This window comes from Moschus berezovskii, chromosome 14 (genome assembly GCF_049115385.1).
Source record: "Moschus berezovskii isolate FMDL1 chromosome 14, NW_MosBer_1.0, whole genome shotgun sequence".
Lineage (NCBI taxonomy): Eukaryota > Metazoa > Chordata > Mammalia > Artiodactyla > Moschidae > Moschus > Moschus berezovskii.
The window spans coordinates 35,867,401-35,893,790 of record NC_142473.1 but is presented as its reverse complement, the minus strand read 5'-3'; the positions used below and the strand labels follow the sequence as shown (position 1 = coordinate 35,893,790).

General features: G+C 39.3%; 1 protein-coding gene across 7 annotated transcripts in view; it reads right to left on the bottom strand.

The window, feature by feature from the left end:
* The window catches only part of TBCEL (tubulin folding cofactor E like), a 70,233-nt gene extending 44,217 nt beyond the window's left edge, over positions 1-26,016 (bottom strand). For 2 of the 7 annotated variants that reach the window (XR_016038987.1, XM_088843024.1), the window contains exons 1-3: positions 24,099-26,016; positions 3,086-3,235; positions 1,280-1,419 (exon numbers count right to left, since the gene is read on the bottom strand). Coding sequence is in view for 5 of the 7 variants with exons in the window: in XM_088843024.1 (XP_088699150.1) it covers positions 1,280-1,419; positions 3,086-3,218 (273 nt within the window). In the remaining 2 variants the exon portion in view is untranslated. Of the gene's footprint in view, positions 1-1,279; positions 1,420-3,085; positions 3,236-24,098 lie in introns of those variants that run through there. The other 5 variants (XM_088843026.1, XM_088843025.1, XM_088843027.1 and 2 more) reach the window with 5 other exon arrangements.
* Between the last annotated feature and the right edge of the window lie 374 nt (positions 26,017-26,390).

Sequence of the window (26,390 nt, the reverse complement as noted above, 5' to 3'; positions counted from 1 at the left end):
GCTTGTCTGTCCATGGGATTTACAGGTAAGAATACTGGAGTATGTTGCTATTTTCTTTTCCAGCCTAGAATGCTACTGCTGATGATAAAAAAGAAAGCCCTGAAAAAGCTCATGGTCCAGCAGAAAACTGTCAAGTAAGCCAGTGACTGCACTACACTGTGATGAATTCTTTCACAGCAGCATGATATATGACTTAGGATAATCTAATTCTGCCTGAGTGACAGTCAGGGAAAGTTTCAGAGAGAAACAACAACTTGGGCCAAATCTTGAAAGATACACAGGAAGCAGCTGGGTAGACAGAAGAGAAAGAGAACAGTAGGTTCAGAAGGAATAAAAGCAGGGAAGTTTTCCTTGTCAAGATTTATCATGAACTGCAGAAAAGCACATGGCTAAAGGTGGAGAAAAGACTCCGGAAATAGCAAAGGGTCACATGATGGAGGGTCACACTTAGAGAGTTCAAACCATTGTTTGTAGGCAGTGAATCAGCGAAGAGACTTGAGGCAAGAGTTTCATAATCACGTTTCATTATTTAAAGGAGTCTGGTAGCATTGCAGAAGGTAGCTTAGAGGAAGCAGAGTACAACCAGAAGCAGAAAACCCATTAAGACACTTTTCCAGTAGTCCAAACAAGAAGAACCTAAATTAAGGCAAAAAATCAAGCAGGAAGAACTATTTTTCTCTTAAAGATACCTTCTATCAGGTCATGTTATAATCAGGTAGTAATGTTATATATAGTAACAAAAGAGAATGTCATAATACTTTTATTTGTGCAACTTAAGAGTTATTCTGAGGTCAAAGGCATCAGTTATGTCAAATCACCAATAAGACTTAATAAAATAAGGAAAAGTTCTAAAATATTTGGAATAAATTTCAGTATCAAGAAAAAAATATTTTTATAACCTTAGTTTTGAGCTCCAGCAATTTTTATGTCAATTTATGGTAATAAATATTGAAGTAGTAGCAGAGAATGAACACAGGATATGTAAACTAGTGAAACAGTATAGAATTTAATACACTGTTAGCAGTCTAAACCTCTGTGGTCTTATTAACCTCTTGATGCCTTATTCGAATAAAGTTTCTCAGTATTTTTCACATTAATGAAAAACAAACAAGCAATAATCACTATAGAAACAGTTGAGACAGTCAGTTATTTCTCTTGAGACATTCAGACAAGAATCCCAAGTGAGAACCAGAATTCAGCAACATACATAGCAACACAGACAATAATACAGCAAGTCACTGCTGCCCTTCACCAAAATTCAGCAATATAAAAGCTTTACCTCATGCCAGTCTTCAAGTTTGTTGTCAGAAAGATCTAGTTCTGACACGTGAGCACAGAAGGCAGCAATTTCTTTTTCATCTCCTGCACAGGTTATTCCACAGCTGTTCAACACCAGTACGCTTGGGAGGTTGAGGCGATCTGAATCATAAGGGAAATGAAACATGTTCTATGTCAGCCTAATTCTTGCCTACATACATTGAACCACCAGGAATCAAAATCAAATTATGTGAAATTACACAAGGCCCTGAAAATACAGGATGTGATGGAATCCAAGGGTATTGAATTTCAAGGGGGAGATAGCAAAATATGACTGAGGAGGAGACTAGAAGTACTAGACTGAAAAGTCCTGGAGGCTTTACTTCCTGGCAGGATTGTTTAATTCAACTACCAACAACAGAACCATCATCCATACTGTCACCTTATCATCTGACAACAGATCCATGTGATTCACGTCAGGGCTACCACTGTCTTCTTATTGGCCTCAATTCCTTCTTTTTAAAATTTAGTTCAAAAGTATCATTCTGGTTAGCTCTTTTCTCAGACAGACTGATTTGTATTTTCACCTCTTGTTGCCTTTGAAAACTATCTCAGACCATTAGATAGGTATATCGGCTAAATCAATTCTGTTCTTCAAGTTCATATCAACTCAAGGAATCTTCCTCACTTACATGAATCCATTTAAAAATCTACATCTTTCTCCCATACTTGTCCATCAGTCAACCCCCTTTCATATTCACGTAGAATTTGTCCCTTACAAAAATGAGACTTTCAAAAATATTTAATTATCAGAGAACATGGTTCAGAGTCTTAAACCATTCAATGAATTCAGTCAAACTACTGCTTGTTCAAAAATATGCCAATAAAAATCACTCTTCCTATCTCTAATAAAAAGGATCAATATGATAATTCAGCCACTTTCCCTATTTGGTATAAACCAAAGACTCACAAAAGTATATTTTATGAATGGAGGCCTCAAATAATATGACTTTTCAATTTAGTGCTTTTCACAAAATCAATTTTCTTAGGATAGAAGTGGATCCTAAAAAATGATCAAGTAAGAAGTTCACTTCTTTCTGCTGTTCCAGTTTATATGGAGAGGTAAGATAGTGGTATTGAGAAATAACAAACATTTAGTAACCTTTGGACACAGGAACTTTAAAACACTGTTTAATATTAACCTCCCATAATGACAAAGCACTGTTTCCAAGAATAGTTAATTACAACATTAAGTTAAAATGCAAATCAAACACACACACTGCCTGTTTCCAGTTGTCGATGACTGCTCACATCAGCCCCCTCCTAGAATGTCTTTATCCCTTCTCTAACCAAAGTTTACTTTCTTGCAGGATTAGTTCAAATTTCACAATTTTGAAATCTTTCCTGCTCATATTAACTCACTCCCTAAATTTCTTTCCCAATCAGTGTGCCATTCATTTGATTCAATATAAACTACCTTGTGTCATTATATATTTTTATAAATGTGAGTATCTTGTAACCCAATAGGCTGTGAGGTCATTGAGGGCACAGGCCAGGCTTGTACTATCTTCTACCTTCCAAGTTCTTTGAAACACTCTCATTCAAATATTGCTCTTGCCCTATGAGTGCAACTAAAATGCCTTTTGGCCAATCTGGAGGAAGATAAATCCTTTCAGGTTTTCCAAGAAACTGAAATCATAGAAAGGGAGAAAGGCTATTCAATTCATAATTCGAAATAAAGGGAATCATTTGCAAATAAGGCAATAGTCTGGTTTAATGTCCTAAGTAAGTTCCAGTAAATAAATGTTTTATTTCTCATCTTTCTTACCTTTCATAGGAGAGCCCTGAGGTGTGGCTGGGACATGGACTCCCATCCCAGGACCACGGCGATAAGGAAAGTTTTCAGGACTGTATTTTTCACATAATACTTGCATAAAACTCCTCCCGCTAGGTTGATCCATCTTCCTTTCCTAAAATTCTATAAGAAAGCAAAAATCATCACCATTTGTCTATTGATTCACACAGGAAACATTTATTGAGAATCAGTTATCCACACGGTGCGAAGTGAGGCCCTGCCAACACAGGAGACGGCCACTGGCCCCAGGAACTTGCGCTGTGGCGAGAGCTCGTGACTCAGGGAGGCCACACAGGCAGACAAATGGCAGAAGCACAGTGCAGCATATGGTGACTGCAATTCAGATGAGAAGAGAGACAAGGTTGAGAAGAGAGGGCCGTCGACCAAGTGTAACAGGAAGACATCTGGCTGGTGCACAGGTTCTGTGGCAGCAGGAAAGGGGGCCAAACAGGAAGGCGCAGATTCAACACCAGACTAAAGAACTGGGAGGAATACTGTGACACTGAACTGACATTTGTCACTTAAAATCCTCTCTTCTTCCACAGCTACTTCTACTGAGCAATGAGTATATAGGTTCTAGTTGATGGGATAAAAATAAAGAATTCTGTGGAGGCTTCTGGGAATAAGCCTTAAAAGAGAGCCAGTGTGCCCTTTGTCCTCCTTCCCTGTCAACTTCTCAGTTCTACTGCTTGGAAACAGATCCCTGCTCCATGAGACCAAGAGACATCCTACGGAAGGTGAAACAAACAGCTCAAACGGACCTACGTCCCTGAGGATGTCATGGAACTGAGGTGCCAGAATGCTGCTGAGTGCATTATCTCTGGAAATTTCAGTGAAAGAGGAATAACCTTGTTTCATTTCAGCCATTGTCCTCAATTTTTCAGTTACTTAAAAATGAGCCTAATCCTAACCAAGTCAAAGTATCATTAGCACTACTGTATTAGTATTAGTATTGCCAAGGTCAAGTCTAAGCTCAGCTAAGGGGACAAACATACTCTAACGCCAGCCTACTCCCAGTACTCACGCATAGGTTAAAAAGGTAACATCAAACAGCGTGGGCCTGCTTACCATTATCTGGAGGAACTGGCTTTTGATCTGTATTAAACATAAATCAAAATATAGGCCACTAATTGTCTTCTGTAGTTCTGCCTATTAGATACTGAGCTTTTTACTAAAATAATCAGAAAAAAAAAAAAAGGAAGAAGGATAAAGAGTACTCTTCGAGTACTTAGAGCAGAGAGAGTGCACAATGGTTTAAAGGAGTAACCAGAAGAGACACAACAACAGAGAGCATCAGGATCACCTAAACAGGGATCTCAGACTGAGGAGACCCTGTTTGGGAGAGGATTCAGATGCTGCAAAGTACGGGGGTGACATGACGAGAGCCCAGTGATACAGTGTAGACACATAGATTCAACATCTACTTAGAAAGCAAGCTTTCAGGAGTTTCAGCGGCCGAGGGGAAGATGGAGTCAAGGTTGACTCCCAGGTTTCTAGTCCAGGTGACTAGGTCACTGGTGATAACACTAAGTAAAAAGAGAATGCAGAAAGACCTAGTTTTAAGGAGGAAAATGATGAATTCTATTTTACACATGTTCAATCCGAGGCAACTGATTCAGGGAAACAGTCTGAAGTTGGGTGAGAAAAGTGAGCTGGAGGTGAGAACTTGGACCGCATCAGGAAATATCATAAATAAGGACAATCAGGCGACAGAACTCTTCAAGACACTGATATTTAAGATCCAGGTAAAGGAAGCAACATCATGAAGGAAAACAAAAAGGGACGAGAGTGGAGTGTACAGCTAACACTTTGAGTAGTTCTGATGAGACGGTGAGGAAGAAAACGAGCTGATAAGGAAGGGAGGAATAGGACAGAGTAGGGGTCAGGTAAGCAAGTGCCCAAGATTTTTCCTCTTAAAATAGGAGAGACCTGACACAGTTTAGATTATGGAGAAGCAGCAAGTAGAACTGGAGAGTATGAAAATGACTACTGGTACCTGGTCCTAGGAAAAACCAGAAGGAATGAGCATTAAAAACTTCTAGAAAGCTGTTTGGTACTAGCTAGGTAACACTCCAAACTGTTTACTATTGGCAGTGATATACTTACTTCACTGTGCTGCACCGAGTTTGCCTTTGCTTTCACAGTCTAATTATACTGATGTTAGGTATTTTCCTCATGTGACTGTCCTGGCTCCACCATGGCATTATAAAGGTGAGAAATGCTATGCAATTCTGCTTCTTCAGTACTGATTCACAGCATCTGGCACAGTACTCTACACACAGTCAAGGCTCAGTAAATGTCACCGAGTACTATTAATAAAATAACTAGCTTTTGGTATGCCGAGCAGAAAGAGCAGAAGATTCAGGATCAGGAGTAGATATAAGTCCCACCCAGTTCTACCACTTAATACTTTTGTGCCACTGGGCAAGACATTGTATTTCTCTGGGCTTAAATGTCCTTTCTGTAAAAGACAATATTAATATCTATACTACTTGTAGTTCAGGGTTACCATAGAGCTCTGAAATGTACAAATGTGTTATTTAGATTATAGTGCTCTTATAAATCTCTAAAATACAGAACTGTTACTAACTATAAAAGGAATTTGTAATGTGGTAAAAAGCACACAAACACAGAACACTTCGACTGTGTCAATTGCTAGCTGGGAAAAACATCAACTAGTTTATCTAACCTCTTTCTACTTCAAATTTCCCCACTGTGGATGAGCTAAAATTTTCCTCTTGTATTTGCAGTAGGAATGTAAAAACGACATGAATATAAAAGTGGTCTTTAAACCTGGCCCATTTTCTAGATTACTACCAGGACCACGTCTTCGGTACTTTACGAAACCAATTCACGAACGAGAGCAGAGTAGACACTCATTGACCACATGTCCAAAAGCTTTATCTGTGCAATTTATTGAAGTTTACACAGTGGAAATGCATTTCATAACAAGTATGCTACAAGTAAACTTGAAAATATAGGGCTGCCCTCTGTCACGGTTGTCATTTGGGAGCTTAAGAACAGGGTCTGTTTTAGTACAAGAGAGCTTGTTCTTTCTATCCACATGGAGTGTTAAGTACATGCTGTTGTCCTCTGTCCCAGCACTGTGTCAAAACCGAACTCTTCGTTTTCATCGATGACTCCAGAAACCTCCAGGTGGAAAGGTTCTTTCTCAACGTAAACTCATCACCGACAGCAGACAACACAGAGCAGGTGCTATGCCACTAGTGACAGGTACCACAGTTCTGATCAAAGACCTGTCTCAAGCAGAATGCCAAGAGAATTTTCAGAAATGTTTAACAAAAAGTCAAAGAAGTTACATTGCTATCTTCCATTCAACTGGCAGTTCAAAAGAATAAAAACTGTGGGAGGGTGCTGAACTGTCAGTGTCAAAATAATAGTCACCAAGATTAAACAGCATCTTTTAACTGGAAGCTTCACATTCACTTAATCCTAAACCTCTTCATTCAAGGACAATAATCTTAATCACAGTTAAAATATAGACAAGCTGAGTGTGGAATTAAAGAAACCTTGGCTAAAAGTGGAGTCTGGACAGGGCTATAGGCAGAGCTTTCATCCCTGCCATGAGACATTAATTACTCCAAACAGGAAGAGATGCAAGCCTTCATCTATGACAGGAAGATGTTGCCTACTTTACTAGCCAGCAGGAAGAAAAAAATGCTCTGCCCAGTGACAACCCAGCCAGAGACTGAAAACAGCCCAACCAACCTCCATACTTTGGACTCCCAGCTTCCTCAATATATAACGCCAGCCTCTTCAGCTCCCCTCATTTTCCCTATAAAAGCAAGTTCCCCTTCCTTGAATCTGCCTATGGTCTGCCATAGTTTGCATATCTCACATTGTAAATCCTCTGGCTATTCCCGAATAAACTGGATTTTGCTGGTTAAGTAACTGGCTATTATACTACTAAAACTGATATGAGGAAGGTAAGGTTAGAAACATGTACAAGTTAAAGTTAGTGCTGGTAAGCAAGCAATCGTGGGAACTTAAAAGTTATTCCTCAAAGCCCCATGCTTTAAGTTTTTCTAAGTAGTCTGCTTTTTTTTTCTCTAAAGACTAAAAAGCAATGTCAGGCACCTTCATTGGTTATTTTCCAGGATACTCTATTGGAACAGCTTTCCATGAATGCAGATAGTGTACGCATTGATACACAGGTTTTGAATCAGAACACTAAGACTGCAAAATGGATCAGTAACATAAATCTACCCAAAATCTGTTGGGGCACTTGGAGGAAGAACAGCAGGTGGGAAAGGAAAACTGAAAACCAAATAGACTGAAAAATGAGGAAATACAGGATGGAAAAAGACCTTTAACTGGAGCCTTTTAAAAGGTTTTTTTGGAGGTGAAACGATAATCTAGGATTATGGAAAAAATCTGATTACCTTCTACAGTTGCAGAGCTCTAATAAATTCATAGAAGTGTTTTGAATTGGTGCTTCAAGCCAGGGAACCAGGAATCTGGGGGTGATGTTGTTTGGTTCCCTTACCAAGTCATGGAGTGTGCCTGTGAAAATCTTAACCCCTTTGTGCCTCAAATTCTGACTATGCTCTATGCTGTTTTTATAAGCCCCTGGTCAAAGTGCAAAGCTCAGTACACTTTTGCCAAATAGATTAATATCAGAACAGGACACCCAGTTACCTAAGTAACCTTAATTGCTATCAATTTGACTCAAGATCAGGTCACAATTAGTATGAAACTCAACACAACTGGAAACAGAGAACAGGCCATATCTGACCACTAACAGAGGAAGATATACAAGATATAGCCTTTTGCGGGTATGCAAGACCAATATTTACTTCACCAAAAAATTTTAAGGTAGAATACTACATTTTATATAAAGTATAAACACTATTAATACCAGCCTCATTCACAACTTCCAAAACTATCCCAGAGTCCCAAAACAAACATTTTAAATCTTATTCAAAAATAGGTTAATCTGTCTAATATGTATAGACTATCTCCAGAAGGTAGACTATCCAGAAGGATAAAACAGAAATTAGTAAAATTCATGCTGTGGTTGACTCCAAAGAGCAGAAATGAGGAACAAAGTGAGAAGGAGATTGGTTTTTCACCGTGCACCTATCTGAACCACCTGAACTCACAGATGCATACATCACCCTTTCTTTTCCCATATATTCTTTTCAAAATACAAAACATTTTTAAGTGATAATATCTGGGACTGACCTGATCTGTCAAAGTGTTTTTTAAGTTCTCATTATTGTCAACTGTCTTTGAAAAAAATACGCCAAACTTGACTATGTGGAATATAAAATTTTAAAAGAAATAATAATAAGTTTTAAAGGAATTGGGAATTGAGAAAGAAAAGAAATAAAATGGTAGCTAAATGGGAATATTTTTGTAAAGGGTATTGATACAGAGAAAGGGCTTCCCTGGTGGCTCAGAGGTAAAGAATCTGCCTGCAAGGCAGGAGAAGCAGGTCCAATCCCTGGGTCAAGTAGATTTCCTGAAGGAAATGGCAACCCATTCCAATATTCTTGCCTGGGAAAACCCATAGACAGAGGAGCCTGGAGGGCCACAGTCCATGTGGTTGCAAGAGCTGGACACAGACTGAGCAACTAAACAACAAAAAGGAAAGCAGAACAAAACACATCTGAGCCTCAGAACTAAACTACCATCAAAATGAGAGGCTGGGTTGAGATGAAGCGGGAGAATGACTATGATGTGTACAGAGTGGTGGGAAGAACACCCTCCGGTCTCCAGTGTCATTTCTCTTGCTAACCAAGTTAAATGTGTTAATAAGTTACCCAAATATTTCATCCAAATTACCCAAATGGTATCCAAACCACTGACTTAAGGAACCACAAAAGATCCAGGAATCAGAGGTTACAAAGCCATGGCCTAAGGATGCTTTGGAGCTTCAGGCCTCCCAGTTGCCTCCTGCTGTGGAGACTAACTAAAGACTGGGGCTTCCTACAAGATGCAAATTACTGGAATAATAAATAATGGCGAACTGACTTACAGTTCTCAATAATAAATCGCAATAATTCAAAATATGCATTAATGTAGGATGAAGCTAAACATTCAGGAAGTTTTCACAGTATAAAAATAATAAAGAAGAGGGAAGCACTCCCAAGTAGCTTAAAATTATTTTCAGCCATCTGACACAGACCCATGTAGATACAATATACAACTAACCAATCTTATCTAACCATCAGAGAAGGGCAGGAGAAAAACACACTTTAGAGCTACCTGCTAATACTTTGCTACCAAATATGTGAAAATAAAATTTAGGTTAAACATTTTGGCCAAAGTCTCCACAATTTCACCTTTGGAACGGTTCTGTTGGTCAGATGACATTTCATTTCAGGCATTTTTCTCTTCTCGGGTACCTACTTCCTTTACAAGACAATCTGAGAATAAGAATTTCTTCACCACTTGTTTAATAAAAATGGAGACAACAAACAAATATATCCAGTTTTCACTATCTCTTTTTTGCATGTTATCAAGGGGTCCCAATTAGGCTTATTTACGCGTTCATTTATTTATGAAATGTGTGCCCTCACAAAGTTTATAGTCTCATATAGTTCCATTCAACAAAAGTGAACCAGACACCGAATCTGTGCCAAGCAAAAAGAAAGCGAGAAAATAAAATACAAACTCTGTCCCTACGGCATCCACAACCTAGAGGGAAATTCAGGGAGATAATACATACCTCAAACAGGGCACCCAGAAATAGTGAATTCAAATACAAGAAGTGATGAACTTTTGTAAGTATAATCAAGGAAGTAGGAGGTGAATCCTCAGCCATTTTGAAAAATGACAAAGATTAGGTCAATGGGATAAAGAGCATTTCAGGCACAGGAAACAACTGAAGATAAACCTCACAAGACACATTAAGTGGTTTCGTTACAACATAAAATTTGCATGGGGAGCAGACCAAAAAGTGGATGGTAGTCAGATCATGCCTGACCTGGCTCAGTTTGACTTTATCCTATAGAAATAAAAGAGAAGTTTTGACAGATTGCTGTCAATATTGCAAGGTTGGGGTTACCGATCTTCATGTAGACTATCAAGAGGTCAAAAATGATCATTTTTAAAACCCTGAAAGGACTGGGCAAGTAGGAGCTTGCTTGTTCACCTTGGAGGAAGCATCTTCAGTACAGACAAGGGGATAAAAACCATAGTTTAGAGAGTTAAGGAAATAAATAAGTGAAGACAGTTAAGTATAGACCATGCCTTTGAGATGCTTAGATGAAAACAGAAGAGATGGGACAGTTGATGAAGAAAAGTGAAGTGTTCAGAGATAGAAAGCTGTTATATCTTGAAACAGGAATTTATAGGATGAGTTTTGGGGTGTGGGTGGTAATGGCATGGAGGAGGTAAAAAAAAAAAACTAACAAAACAAAGCTAAGGAGGAAAAACTGAGTAGTGTCAAAGAATCTCTTAGGACTACTGCTGCTGCTGCTGCTAAGTCACTTCAGTCGTGTCCGACTCTGTGTGACCCCAGAGACAGAAGCCCACCAGGCTCCCCCTTCCCTGGGATTCTCCAATCAAGAACACTGGAGTGGGTTGCCATTTCCTTCTCCAATGTGTGAAAGTGAAAAGTGAAAGTGAAGTCGCTCAGTCGTGTCCGACCCTTAGCGACCCCACGGACTGCAGCCTACCAGGCTCCTCCATCCATGGGATTTTCTAGGCAAGAGTACTGGAGTGGTACCAGCTTTCTTAATTTTTGGAAGCTTTTTCAAAGCCCGTTTAGCTTTTTCTTTGGGATTCCTAACCTCATCCCCAGAAAGCTTCCTGTTTTGAAAGATCCCCATTATATCCGAACTCTGAAAGATTCCTGGACATTTTAGGTAGCTGGGACTTCAGCTTGTTGTTTTGTTTCCTAAGTCTTTCTGATCCTCAGCAAGAGTGTACCCCAGTAAAACATAATTACTCTGGGAAAGCATATTTTATTTTACATATTTCTACCTCCAGGAAAGATTAAGAGAACAACAAAGCAAAGAATAAAGAAGATGTGATGCATACATACAATGGAATACTATTTAGCCAAAACAAAGGACAGAATAATGCCGCCTGCAGCAACATGGGTGCAATCAGAGATTAGCATACTAAGTGAAGCTGGTCAGAAAGAGAAAGACAAATACCACACAATATCACTTACATGTGAAATCTAAAATACCACACGAATGAACCTATTTACAAAACACAAACAGACTCTCAGACATAGAGAACTGACTTGTGGTTGCCGAGTGGAGGTGGGATTGACTAGGAATTTGGGGTTAGCAGATGCAAACTATTACATTTAGAATGGATAAATAACAAGGTTCTACTGTATAGCACTGGAGAAGGCAATGGCAAGCCACTCCAGTACTATTGCCTAGAAAATCCCATGGATGGAGGAGCCTGGTAGGCTGCGGTCCGTGGGGTCGCTAAGGGTCGGACACGACTGAGCAACTTCACTTTCACTTTTCACTTTCCACTTTCACACATTGGAGAAGGAAATGGCAACCCACTCCAGTGTTCTTGACTGGAGAATCCCAGGGACGGGGGAGCCTGGTGGGCTTCCGTCTATGGGGTCACACAGAGTCGGACACGACTGAAGTGACTTAGCAGCAGCAGCAGCAGCAGCAGCAGCACTGTATAGCACAGGGAACTATCTCTAATCTCCTGGGATAAACCATAATGGAAAAAAGGACACTCAAGGTTAGTTTCTAAGGCTTATCTCAGTAACCAATCTTCAGATAAAGGTCAGATGCTCCATAATGTACAACCAGGAGATTAACACCAGACTATAATCATTTAATGAATGAAGTCAGGTGACTTGGGGTGTACCAGGCTTTATCTAATGAAAGTTCTTGACTTATAATTCTTATTTTACTAATAACTGCTAGCTATGGCTGTATTATTTTCTATGTCACTTGTTGCACTGAGCCTGTGATATAATGCTGAACTGACAGCTCCATGTGAGATCAATAATTGTAATAATGTGACTCTGGGTATGGAAAAAAGCAACAAGAGGAAATATTTTCCTGGACCAGGAGGCCAGTAAGACAGTGGTCCAGAGACTTTTGCTACTTGCAAGGCCTGGTCCAATTTTAGCACACTGAGTGGCCCATCACTTCCCTAGACCTGGGAATGAGCCTTCCCAACACCGCGGGACACCATGGCCATGAAATGGTGTCACATGGTCAGATATGTGGCTATGAAGGGACCCTGCTGACTGGAAGCTGGCACTTGCCAGCTGCCTCTACAAAGATTACATCATGACCATTGCAAGCTGCTGACCTTCAACACCCCCTGAAAGAAGTTCAGGGTGAAAATCAAGAATGACGCACTCTGTGCTCTGGAAAAAAAAAACTGGCAGAACAGGCCTTCAGATAGTTAGATCTTTTCAGAAAAAGGTTTTATGAGTTCCAATTCTTGCATCTTCTCATACCTAGAAAAACACTGACGTCATTAATGGTGAACTCTGCTTTGGCTATTAAAAAAAAATTTTTTTTTTACAATTAAAAGTCAAAATAGCGTAGCTATGGTTCAGACATCCTGGGAAATAACTATTTCCCAGATATCCTGAAAAATTATATTACGGGTGTGATTTCAGATTAGATGCTGTGACCTAATGTATAACTTAATGCTCCTGTAATGCATTTTTGCTTCTGTACTTTGCTTGCTGCTCGTAAAACCAAAGTTACTCCATTTTAAGATAAGGTTGTTTTTAAGTAAAAAAATACATAAATAAATAAATGTCTATTGACAGAGGAAAGGAAAAAAAAAACCATAATGGAAAAGGATATTACAGAAGAATATATGGCAGAAATTAGTACAATGTTGTGAATCAACTATACTTCAATTAAAAATTATATTAAAAAATAAAGAGAAAAGGATCTACTGATAAGCTTTTTTCTAAAAAAAATTGCTTAAAAATACTAGTGATATACATTCTGAATTTTTAAAAATTACCTATTGAAAATAAGCCAAAAAACTGTTACGTCATGTGGATGGAGTTCCACTTTTCACTAGCTAAGCATGTAAATGTGTGTTATCAAAAAGCTTTTCTTATCTGAAGCATATTTACAGCCACAGCCATACCAGGAAGCTTTGGTTGACAGATTTAGAAAGTAGATTAAAAGCCTGAGGATGCACCTTATGGTGTGTATTTTTTTCAGACCATTTTTTCCATGCTATGTAGATACATGCTTTTTCACATAAAGATTACTTTTAGATATATAGCTCTGTAACCTGCCTTTTCACTAAATAGCTCATGAAAAACTTTCTATATCCATAAATAAATACCTATATAATCATTTTTAAGGTCTGTAGAACATTCCATTAAAAAGTTTTTGCTGCTGAACTCATGAATGACAGTGATCTCTCCCATAGAAACACATTAAAGATATCGTCCAAGTCACATACTTAGGCTTGCCAGTCTCCTTCTGTATGGCACTTCTGCTTTTCCTTATCATAAAGTACATATACAGGCAACTCTACCTCAGTTACCTCCTTGAACATTATGTAATATACCTAAGCAGATGCCTTCTTGGGATGAAAAGTAAGGAAAATAAACTAATTCTAATAACCTTTCAAAGCTCTTCTCAAGAATTATGGCTTACCAATTCACCAATTGACTCTGAGCATGCCAAGTGCAAAACCTGAGTACAGCTGATAAGTCCATTATCACACACACCATGATCTCACACCCTACTATGAATCACCCTATTTCTCAAAGTCTCCTTCTCAGCTGTATACTGAGCTACACCCAAGTATAACAATGTGGCACATCAACTTTTCTTGGTAGATTTTTTCAAAAAACCCAACACTGCCGAATGAAATGTGAATTTAGTCTCCTGGTCAGTCTCTGAATTGGACTATTAGTAGGGCACTGCTATCCATTTCACTCATCACAGCACGGTTCATTCTCCTTCAAAGGACCACAGATACAAAAATATCTAACCCAAATTCTTTATGTAATTATATTAGTGGCACCAGAGATATATTAAAACTGTGACTCTATGTTATCAGTGAGTATGGCCTCAGAGCTATCCGTATTTTTTTTTACTAAACAACCATACTGCATACAAGGCACATTTGATACTGGACAAAAGACAAACTTCCTCTTCTACAGCTGCATATTAGTAACCAGGATTGACTCTCATGCTGGTAGTCTGTTCTGTGCAGCACTCGAAATTTCTGATCCAAATGAACTAGCCCAAGAACACTATTATTTTAATGAGAAAGTACTTGAGAGGAAAAAGATTAAGAAAATATTGCTACTTAGATGTAAGCATCTCTTTATATGAAACTATTTCTAAGAACTTCTTTCTTGATTCCCACAGCTTCTGTTGAGAAATGTTGGGTTACACCAATTATCTACATCCCTACTAAATCAGGCATTTTAGAATACAGAAAAGCACTTTCCATCAACTTTCAGCAATAACAAAAAGTTTAACGTTCACCTCACCTGTTATTTCAATCAATTCCAAGAATTCCACCCTTATCCCCCACTTTCCAACTCCTTTACAAACAAATCTCCAACAACCCCTACCTTTCCACATGGACCAGAAAAAAATCTTGAGGCTTTTATGTTGCACTTACTCAAAATTCATGAGTAGAAACATTTACTCTTGAATCGATGCTCCCTGAAAGCTGAGTGTCCCCGCACTGAGATTAACAATCATTTTAAGGCCTAGTAATTTTCCACAGGCACCTCAAACAGACAGACTGACACTTATCTGTATTTACACAGGACATGAAACTGAGGTGACCTGCTCAGGTTTCTGTGGCCCAACCAGGATGCTAAGTCATGCTTTCTGTATTCCTAATCTATTGAGCCATGCTGTGTTTACTACCAAAAAAAAAAAAAAATGCATGTCAATAGTATATGGCATCATGCATAAATCATAGAAATCCAACTTATTAAAATATATGAAAATCATCACACCCAAAATACCTCTTGTAACTACATCAAAGTAACTGAACCACAAAACTAAGCAGCTATACTGATTGGTCTAGTCACCAAAGGGGGGAAAATATTCTTAACTTCCCCTTCCTCCCAAAAAGCACTAAATATTAGTTTGTTGAATGTATCGGTTTTCACTAGAAGAAAATTATATATGCACACTGTCTTTCAGCTGTGAATACACAAGCTTAAGGTCACTATTCAGCTGTTTACAGACTACCCCACCATCTCTACTTGTGTGTGCTTACCTATCAAGTTTAAAGCAAGGTCTCATTAGGAATGGACTACTAGCTCATCACTCCACAGCCTTCTAGAGTTTACAAAGCATTCTTGTAAACAGCCACACAGAGAAGTTGCAAAAGTTTACAGGTTATTAAAAAAAATTTGCTAGCCCTTGCCACTTTGTGCTATAGTAGTATTATTGCCCTACGGTGGTATTGCCTGGTGGTAGTAAGGGCAACCAAACTGCCTGGATGTAAATCATGACTGAATCCACCAGTCTGTATTTTAGCAAGTTACTTTGGTTTCTATTAATAAGTCTCCTCATTCATAAAAGGGGTAAAAGATAGCCCCTAACTCCTAGTTAACAGGGCTGCTGAATGAATGGAGGTAATATGGGTAAAACATGTTTAGCACATTGCCTTGCACAGGAAGAGCACTTAAATACTGGCTTACTATTACTCCTCCTGCTACTCCGATTATTCCTCTCATTACCATTCATGGACACATTAATGTAGGGCTGGTGGACTTATTTACAATTACTGTTAAATAGTTTGGATTTAACATTTTTTGGTCCCAGGTCAATGCTAATTAATACCAATTAATGAATGTCTGACATTTACGTCATTTCTCCTTAACTAGGTCTTCCCTTCTCCACCTGTCTTCAGTTTTACTCATTCTTCAAAGCCCTACTCAGAATACTTGGAGATGAAGACTTTTCAGTTATCTCCCGACATAATGCTTCTTTTGAGCTGAGCTCAGCCTATCCATTACCTAAGACATTCAGTGGGTGATTAATTATATATGGGCATGGATTCTTTTCACTTTTCTCCCATTATTAACTAATGCATAGTGTTGTGATTTTCATGTGTTTATGTTTTAAATCCTTAGTATAGTTCTTGAGGCTAAGAATCATATCACAATGCTTCTTTCTACCATGGACTGGAACTTTGTGCATAATCCATACTCAATAAATATGGTAATAGATGAGTTTTTTAATCACTTCTGATTTTTCATATCAAATGTATTTTTTTAAATATGAAAGGCAGGGATACAACAAACAGATTAGTTATGAAAATGCTTCTTAGCTACCACTGAAATGCTAATTATGTCTACCTCTCCATGGGGATTCCAAAAATAAGACAACACATGATAGAGCAATGAATCAGTAGCAGAAAAATTCTCGCTTCCAAGCACAAGCTGAATTCTTCCACAAAATCTAGTAGTCATCACTCTGCCACAGTAGATTTAATATTGAATATATGATTTTGGTATCCATACTACACTATACTATACTGTACATCTCATATGTAAGATTTAATAATTTATGCCATTCTTCAGATTAACAGGCACAGTATAGTAACTAAAAATGAATATATGTGCATTGCTAGTGAGAATGTAAAATGGTGTACTTGCTACAGAAAACAGTACGGTAGTTTCTCAAAAAATTCAACATGGAATTACATATGATCCAGCAATCCCATTTGTGGGTACATATCAAAAGAATTGAAAGCAGGGACTTGAACAGGTATTTGTACACAAATATTCATAGCAGCATTATTCACAAAAGTCAAGGATGGAAATTACCTAAACCTTCACGGGCAGATAAATGGATAAGGAAAACGTAGAATGTATACATAGTGGAGAATCATTCAGCTTTGAAAAGGAAGGCAATTCTGACACATGCTTCAATAGGAACAAACCTTGAAGACATAAACCTAAGTGAAACAAACTAAACACAGAACTAGTACTACATAATTCCACTTATACAAAGTGTCTTAAGTAGTCACATTCACAGAGATAGGAAGTGTAATAGAATGATGGTTGCCAGGGGCTGGGGAGAGTGGGGAATGGGGAGTTTCAGTCTGAGGACATGAAAAAGCTCTCGAGAGGGATGGTGGGGATGGTTATACAACAATGTGAACGTACTTACTGGCACTGATACATACACTTAAAAACAGTTAAAATGGTACATGTTATATATATTTTACCACAATAAAATTTCAAAAATCAAGGAATAAAATATACTTTAAAAAAAAGATGAATACAGGTCAAGTCTAAAGTGTCTGGTTCTTCCTCTCTCAGCATACTTACCAAATTGATGCCAACAATTCACTTAAGGATCTTCAATAGTGAGTGAGGGATAAATTAGCCAAGTCTCAATAAACGCATTTGTAACAGATACGATTTATAATGTACACAATCGTATCTTTTTTTGGACTCCTTTACTGATGTTCACATGGGAAAATGTCACTAATGGATGAGGGATTAATAGAGATAACATTTAAATTACAATCTCCAAAGGGACTTGCCTTTATAAAATGTTTGCCTTAAGTTACTAATAGTACCTATGAGAAAATATCATCCTCATGCAAGACATAATAACATGGTTTAATAATCTAGACTTGTTTTCAGCATTTTAAAGGTCACAATTCTTTCCTAAAATTCTCTATTCATTTACCTATGAACTAAATAACAATGTAATAATAATAAAAATATTCTCAAAAATGAACTATCTTCATTGAGATAATGCTGTGCTTACTCGCTCAGTCGTGTCTGATTCTTTGCGACCCCATGGACTGTAGCCCGCCAGGTTCCTCTCTTCATGGGGATTCTCCAGGCAAGAATATCAGAGTAGGTTGCCATGCCCTCCTCCAGGGGATCTTCCCAACCCAGGAATTGAACCCAGGTCTCCCACATTGCATTTCTTTACCGTCTGAGCCACTCGGGAAGCCCACTGAGCTAATGGCATCCGTCAACTACAACTCAGTATATGACAGAATCATTGCATTATATCATTCTTTTAAAATAAAATATTATAAATGTATGCGTAAGCATAAGAGGAAAGGGAAGGTGCTAAAGTTGCTGAAAAACTGTCTACCCAGATTTCATAATACAGTAGAGCCTCATCATTAGCAAATTCTTTATTTGCAAATTCACCAACTCAAACTAATTTGTAACTCCTAAATCAATACTTGCAGCATTTTCATGGTCATTTGCAGATACTCTCAGCAAGAAAAAATGAGTCACCTGACAGTATGTTTTCAGCTGAGATAGAAAAAAGGCGTCACTCTGCCTTTTTGTTTCAGCTCTCATACTGTAAACAAGCGTCCTTTTCAGGATCTATTTAGTGCCAGGTTTTTTATATTTTTGTGCTTTTCTGTTGATCTTACTATAGGAAAAGGCCCCTCAGCACATTGCTGTGTGCCTAAACACAAGAAGATTTTGATGTACCTTATGGAAAAAAACAGGTGTTAGATAAGATTTATTCAGGCATGAACTATTGAGCTAATCACTATGAATCCAAAGTTAATGAATCAACAATATATACTGAATACAGTGTCTTTAAACAGAAATACATATTAAATAAGGTTAGGTATTAATCACTTGATGAAAATGTGAGCAAAGACTGGCAGGACCCTAACCCTACATTTCCCCTGGGAACAATGGTTACAAATTTACTAATTTGGTGTTTATGGCAACTTTACATAAGTACCATGAATAACAAGAATCAACTGTACTTTGCAAAGAAACCTCAGGAGGGAAAAAAAAAAAAATGGATCAATGGACTTGAATGGATAGTCCAGAAACAGGTCTATGTAAACCTGGCTGCAGGCAGCATAGAGATTAGCAGGAAAAAGTTAAACTACACAAGAACTGCCCCAGGACAAGAGAATACAGATCTGGGAAAAGTGAAAGGGGAATTCCTCATCTCACAACACAGAAAGGTTCAACCCAGCTAGAATGTTGAAAGTAAACTTTACCCCAATGAAAAAAAAATAGGTATTTTTTAAAAATAGGAAAACAGCTCTAAGATCTTGATTTAAGAACTATTTCATAAGCAAAACACAAAAAGAACCCATAAAGGAAAAGTAAAATGAAAAACTTTTGATCATCAAAAGATATTAAACACAGAAAAAGATAAGCTAGAAACTGGAAAAAGATACTTGCAACACATGTAATTAATATAGAGAACTAAAACCAGTAAGAAAAAGGCAAATGATGCAATAGAAAAACGGACAAAAGACATGAACAAGTATTTAACAGAAGATAAATTTCAAAAGACAAATAAATGTAAAAGATGTTCAATAATATTCAAAGACAGAAATTAAAATCTCAATGAACTATCATTTTACAAAAACTAGCAAAACCTGAAAACTCTGACAATACCAAGTGCTGGAGAAAATGTGGAAGAATATGAACTCTTCCACTGCTAGTAGGAATACAAATACCTTGGAAAACCATTTATCTTCATCTAGTGAAGCTGAATATGCACATTTCCTGTGACACAGCAATTCTCAGTGTAACTTTACAGGAAATTGTAATGTGTACCAGGAGAAAAGTACAAGTGTCCACAACAACAGTATTGTTTGAAATTACAAAAACCCTGGTGAAAAAAATGCCCTTACATCCAAGAATACACAGCTGGATAAATTTCGTTATATTCGTTACATAAAATGTTTACATAGCAATGGAATTAATAACTGGTCATTTGTTATGACTGTTTCCTTATCAATTCAAAAGACTTTTAAAAACACTGTTAAATGGATAAAACAACCTATCACAAGAATATATACAGTATGCTGCTAAGTCGCTTCCAGTCGTGTCCGACTCTGTGCCACCCCATAGACGACAGCCCACCAGGCTCCTTTGTCCCTGGGATTCTCCAGGCAAGAATACTGGAGTGGGTTGCCATTTCCTTCTCCAATGCATGCAGGCATGCTGAGTCGCTTCAGTCATGTCTGACTCTGTGCGACCCCATGGATAGCAGCCCACCAGGCTCCTCTGTCCAAGGGATTCTCTATAATGCCACTTAAAATTCAAAACATAGGAAATTAATCATTGCATTGTTCAGGGTTACATGCATAGGTGGTAACTGTAAAGAAAAGTTACGAGAATAATAAAAAATTCAGAATTGTGGCATCCTTGGACAGTGGGGGTGAATAACCAAGGAGAGGCACATAGGAAACAAAATCAGAATTCTTAATTTCCTCAAATTTGCTCCTCTTCCACTAGTTCCCAAGTTATATTTTTCTCTTCCTCTCACACCTCCTGTAATTAATCAACCTCTGTGTGTTAGTTACTCAGTCATGTCCGACTCTGTGATCCCATGGACTGTAGCCCACCAGGTTCCTCTGTTCATGGGATTCTCCAGGCAAGAATACTGGAGTGGGTTGCAATTTCCTCCTCCAGGGGATCTTCCCTTCCCAGGGATCGAACCCGGGTCTTCTGCACTGCGGGCAGATTCTTTACCTTCTGAGCCACTAACACCCCAATTCTACCCAATTTTTTCCATTTCCTCTACTTTACTCTGGGTTAAGCCTTCATTAATCTCTCACTAGGACTGTGGCAATAGGTTCCTCTTAAGTCTCTCATGACTGTATAATTCATTCTCCAAGATCATCCAAGTGATCTTTTCAAAATGTAAGTCATGTCCTTTAAACTCTCCAAAGGCTTCTCTCCACAATCAATAAAATTCAGTCTTTACCACAGCCTTCAGAGCTTCATTTTACCTGTTCTGTGCTTACCTCCTCCCACCCTTTTCCTAGCCCACTAAGTTTCAGCTGGCTTGGCTTTCTACTTCTCAAACCTGCCAAGTTGATTCCCCCTCTTAAGGCTTTTACAGGAATGCCCTTTTCCTGGCTCTTGGCTTAGCTGGCTTCATCTCAGCATTTAAATCTCAAGTAAATTTAAGCACAAATGCTACCTTCTCAACCAAGTTGCCTCTGACCACCTCATTAAATATGGCAACACTGCCGCCAGCAAGCACTTATCACTTCACTCTGTTTCACTCTTTACAGCACTTATCACTATCTGTTAAGTTAGCATTAAATTCCACCAGAACCCAACCCCCACAAAAGCAGGGATCTGTCAGTTCAGCTCAGTGTAGTACAAAGCAGTGTCAGGCAAGTGGCAACAAATATTTGTTGGGTGAATAAAACAGTGAACTTTACTTTGAGTAAACATGAAGTAGTGCTTTCTGACAGTGATATAAAAATCAAGAAATGAGAAGTATTACAGATGCAAAGGAATTTTGAAAACTATGTGTCTGTGAAAGTGTTAGTCCCTCAGTCAGGTCACGATTCTTTGCAATCCCATGGACTATGTAGCCAACCAAACTCCCCTCTCCATAGAATTCTCCAGGCAAGAATACTGGAGTGGGTTGCCATTCCCTTTTCCAGGGGATCTTCCTGACCCCAGGGGTGTGTCTGTGTGTGTGTGTATATATATATACACACACACACAGAAATTTGCACTCTCCTTCAGGGAGATGGGGGGGGGCAGAATCTAACATGCTAATTTGGCATCAATTGTTCTAAAGAAGGAAAAATCACATTTTTATGACTTTATACGCCATACAGATCCATCAACTGTCAGTCTACAATGGAAAATGAATCTTAAACTTGAATTCTTAAAAACAGGAGTAATTTGTGTATTCACAATGACTGACATAAAGTCTATTCTCATTTCATTACTTTGATGACCCCTATTATGATCAACATGACAACAGTACATAATACCTATTGAGTTCACTATGTGCTTGGTACTATGTTGTTTTACAGATGTTATTATTCAGTTCTCATGACACCTTTATCAGAGGTAGTGTTACTAACCTTGTTTTACACATCAGAAAACTAAAGCAAAGAGAGGCTAGTCAGATGGCTAACGAGTGAAAGACTCAAATCTAGGCTGTCCGACTTCAAAGCCCTAAAAGTAAACCATCTACTGAACTGATACTGCTCAATTCACTTAAATTATTTGCTAAAAAACTGTATGTGTATCTACTGAAATTTCATGCATCATGCTAGGTCAGCAATTCTTAAACATTACTGTACATTAGATTCACCTCGGCAGATTCCTAGATTCTGATTCAGTAAGTCTAGGGTGGAATTTCCAGAGATCCACAATTTTAACTGTCTTGATCCATGAACTGTACTCAACTCTGTGCAGGGTGTTCTACAGGTTTGAGAATATATGAGCCTCCTGTCTCAATCAGTTTACAATCTAAAAGGGACAGAAATCAGACACACAATTGGTAAATATACAGCGATACAGGAGATGTAGTATCAACAAAGCAGCAAGAAAGACTTCAAGGAAGAGGGATCAGCTGTAACGAAATGAAGATGAGCAGGATTTCATGAAGGAAGTCCTGCAGACTTTCAGGAATAATGCTACATGCAAAGGAAGGATCGAAAAGCAGACAGCTTGGCAGGAACAGAGGCTCTGCATTTAGGGATGGAAAAATAATGTCAGTAAAAATGCTTTCAATGTCAACCTAAACACTATGGGTTTTATTCAGTGCTGGCTCTGGGAAACTGCTAATGGTTTTTGAGGCGGGAAATGACAAATCACAGCAATATTCTTTGGAAGAGTACTCTGATGAAGTTATGCAAGATCAAGTATATCGAGAACAACAATGGGAATAGTTAGGCTGGCAGTGTTCCAATCTCAAAAAAAACAAAATCTAGAACATGGTACTGGAAAACATGAAAAAGGGAAGAATGGTACCTCTTAACAATGAACTGCATGTGGGGAAAAGGCAACAATCACAGCTATTAACAAATGATTTCTTCACCCCTTAAGTCCAAGTTGTATTCCGACCAGTTTCATGTTACTTTTTACAACTTTTTCTTACACAACCAACTAAGCTCCCAAATAGAGTTCACTTATTCAAAACACAGCCCATGACTAAGAAGTCAGCAAACAGGCCTGCAAAATACATGTCAAATAGTTCATACACTAAAAAAAACAAAGTACATGTATATATATTATACCTAATATATAATATATATAAATGAAAGAACATTAAGAGCCATATAAAATCATTTTACTCAAAGTTCTAACAAAGGTAAGCATGTAATTTCCAAACCCACAGCAGTTCAGAAGCAAAAATTAGAAGGGTAAAAGAGGTTGCTATAGACAGGTGGAAGAAGCTGAAGAACAGAAATGAAAACCATAAAAAAAAAAAAAAAAAAGCACACAGAATCACTCAGGGTAAATTCTCCACAACTGTTTATTGAAGATACACGATTCCCAGAAAAATGGAATTAATGAGAATCTTCCTTAATGTCCCAAACATCAACCACACAAAGAAAACTTTTAAACATTTTAAAACAAATTTTTACCTGAGTAAAACATAACTTTTAAAGGATGGCTGATACATGCAGGCAGAACAACCAAGAGATAGTCAAAAAAATAAAGGGAAGAAAGATGTATTTTATAATACACTAAGTTTGAAGATAATAAGAAGGCTTTCATAAAACATCGACTCAAGAATGTGGCCCCAGTGGTAAACTTTACTTCAGGCAATATTTTCCTGATGTCTGTGCTTTTGAATTCCAGGTTTCATATAATATGAGGGCATCTTCAACAAAAATTAAAATGACTGAACTGGTCTTAAATATAACCCATAAATATGTACCTACTGAAATCAGGCAGCATCATTTGACACTCAATGTCCTGTAACAACAGGTCATGTGACACTTTTAAAAGGACATTAAACATCACAACACATGAAGGCTTCTCACTTTGGTCACCAATACTCATTAACATTTATTATAATACTACTCACACAAGGACCTTATCTGTTTCAAAAACAGATGAAAATGTCATTTTCATGGGGAGAATTAAGATGTTAATTGACTGAAAGATATCTTAAGTTTATGATTAAGTCACTAAAGCCAGGAACCTACACCTTAAATCATGCAGAAAAAGCATACTATACATTAATTATTGGAGTAGGAAGAGTATGGGTTTCAGTTTGAGATTTTTTACACCACAGAAAGGCAAATTAATGCATAACATTGTAACGTTAAATAAAATTACCTTAAAGATGTTGTAGGAATGAATCAACTGTATGGAACTAGGCCTCTCATATTTCTCAGATCCAGCAAAAAAAAGAAAATTAAAAGCACATATTTATTTCAAAATTTCATCAACTGATCAGGCAAATTAAGACTTCAAAGATTATGGTACAATTTGCTACACCTTCTCATAGGTAAACAAAGGTAGTCAATTGCACCAGGGGGGTTCCACTCTCCCTCCCTACCCATCTCCTTATTATCATCTTTGTTCTCTAGAATCTTACAGGAAGACACTAATTGAAGCCAAAAAAATGTGCCCTGGAGACAGTTTGTCACACTGCAATTTATGACCCGTGTATCAATTTAGTGCATTTAGTTAGCATTTCTTAAAGAAAAAGAACTAAATATAATAGCAATTATCAGTATGCATCATTAGTAATGAGTGAGTACTGCTTTGTGAAACTTCTTGTTCCTCTGTGGGTATGTACTAGATGATAATGAAAAACGTTATTCTTACTGTAATTTTTTTAAAAAGTTTGAAAGCTCCTAACCTAGAGATTTAGGTCAAATGTCTCTGGACCCAAAGGCATTCATCAGCCCTCAGCATCTACACAATCTCTTAGCTCAAGATGGGTTACTGCTGCTGCTGCTGCTAAGTCACTTCAGTCGTGTCCGACTCTGTGTGACCCCATAGACGGAAGCCCACCAGACTCCCCCGTCCCTGGGATTCTCCAGGCAAGAACACTGGAGTGGGTTGCCATTTCCTTCTCAACAAGATGGGCTGGTGGAAACCAATTCAAGAGCTCCGGGCAGCCAAAAAAGAATGAGGACACGCCTTAACTAAGCCCGAATTTGGACCTGAAAGAACTAACTTCCCCAAACACCAGCCCTAGGCGGTGCCTACAAGCTTCTGGTAACTTGGCAACCTTCAGAGAGCTCCTCCTCCCTCCACTGACTAGAAATAGTTCTACTCTTCCAACCAACTTTCCGGAACTACAGCTTCTAGAATCACTGTGCCCCACGGCAGTATCACCTCTCCTTCTCGCTTCACCAATTCCCAGTATGTCTTCCTAGAAAAGGACCTCGAACTCAGCAGAGAATGAAGCTCCTCACTGATCCTGACCCTTCTCCTCTCCCAGATCTCCGGACAGCGTACCCTCCTCCCAGGTCCCATCTTACTCCAACCGCCTCACTGTCAGTTAGTTGTCCTGGAGGCAAAACGATTCACTCAAAAGCCCTCTTTAAACTGCCGCTTGCTTGCTTCTACAGCCCCCGGAAGGATCAGGCCTGGTGTCCCAGGAGGTCCTAACCCAACCGAACCTCCCTGGGGACACGTACTCTTTTCTTTTTTTGGATTCAGTAGTTCAGAGGCAAGTTTCCCATTTCCCCAGCAGCCCCAGACATCTCCAATCTCCATCTCCTACCAGCCATGGGGCATCTCCTCGTCCCCCAGGCCCCGGGGCACAGCGGGAAGCCCTGATTCTCCCAGGAACTCAGACACCCCCAGACGGCCTCCTCCAACTCAGGCACCTCTCCCAGCCCAGGGCCTCCCCGCGCCGCCGCAGCGGAGGACCGGCCCCATCCTCCCTCCGGCCCCAGCAGGTGTCCCATCCTCCCCTTCGCCCAGGCAGGCCTCGTCCCGCTCCGACTTCTTCCTACTATTTCCTCGCACGGCACCCCAGCTCCAGAGCGGAGCCCCTCGGGCCTCGACAACCCGGCGGAGCCGGCAGGCCCGGGCTCCACTCACCCCTCAGCCCGGGAGGCAGGGGAGCTGCTGCGGCTGCTCCTCAGCCTGCGCCTCTCCTCCCCCCTCCCGGCCGCCGCCGTGGCCGCCGCTCAGCCTCGGGCCTGCTCCCGGCCGGCCCCGGACCGGCTCCGCTTCACCTCGTCCCCGACTCCGGCCGCCGGAGCCCTGTGTCCTGCCTTGACCCGGAAGCAGCTTTCCCGGCCCAACAACAACACGTGACCCCGCCGCACGTGTCACGTCCGCTGCGTGAATGGGAGGGGGCGCCGGAGGAGCTGGTCCTCCCGGACCAAGCTGAGGTTGCCGTGGCGACGGGGATGTCGCGGCCGGCCGGGTAGTCGCTAGAAACACACTTCATCATCTGCTTTTTCTCTTAGCCGTCATGGGGGGACACCCTGGGTGCAAAGGAGGAGTACAAATTGTCGCATTAGAGTGGAATAGGGGCAAGTCAGAGCCGAGCCCGGGACTCTGAGAAGCTGCTGTCTTACAGAAAGGAGCAGCAAGCCGAAAGTTTCCAGACTCAGCTAAAAATTTGTCCTGATTCTGTCACTAGTTTACTGGTGACCCTGA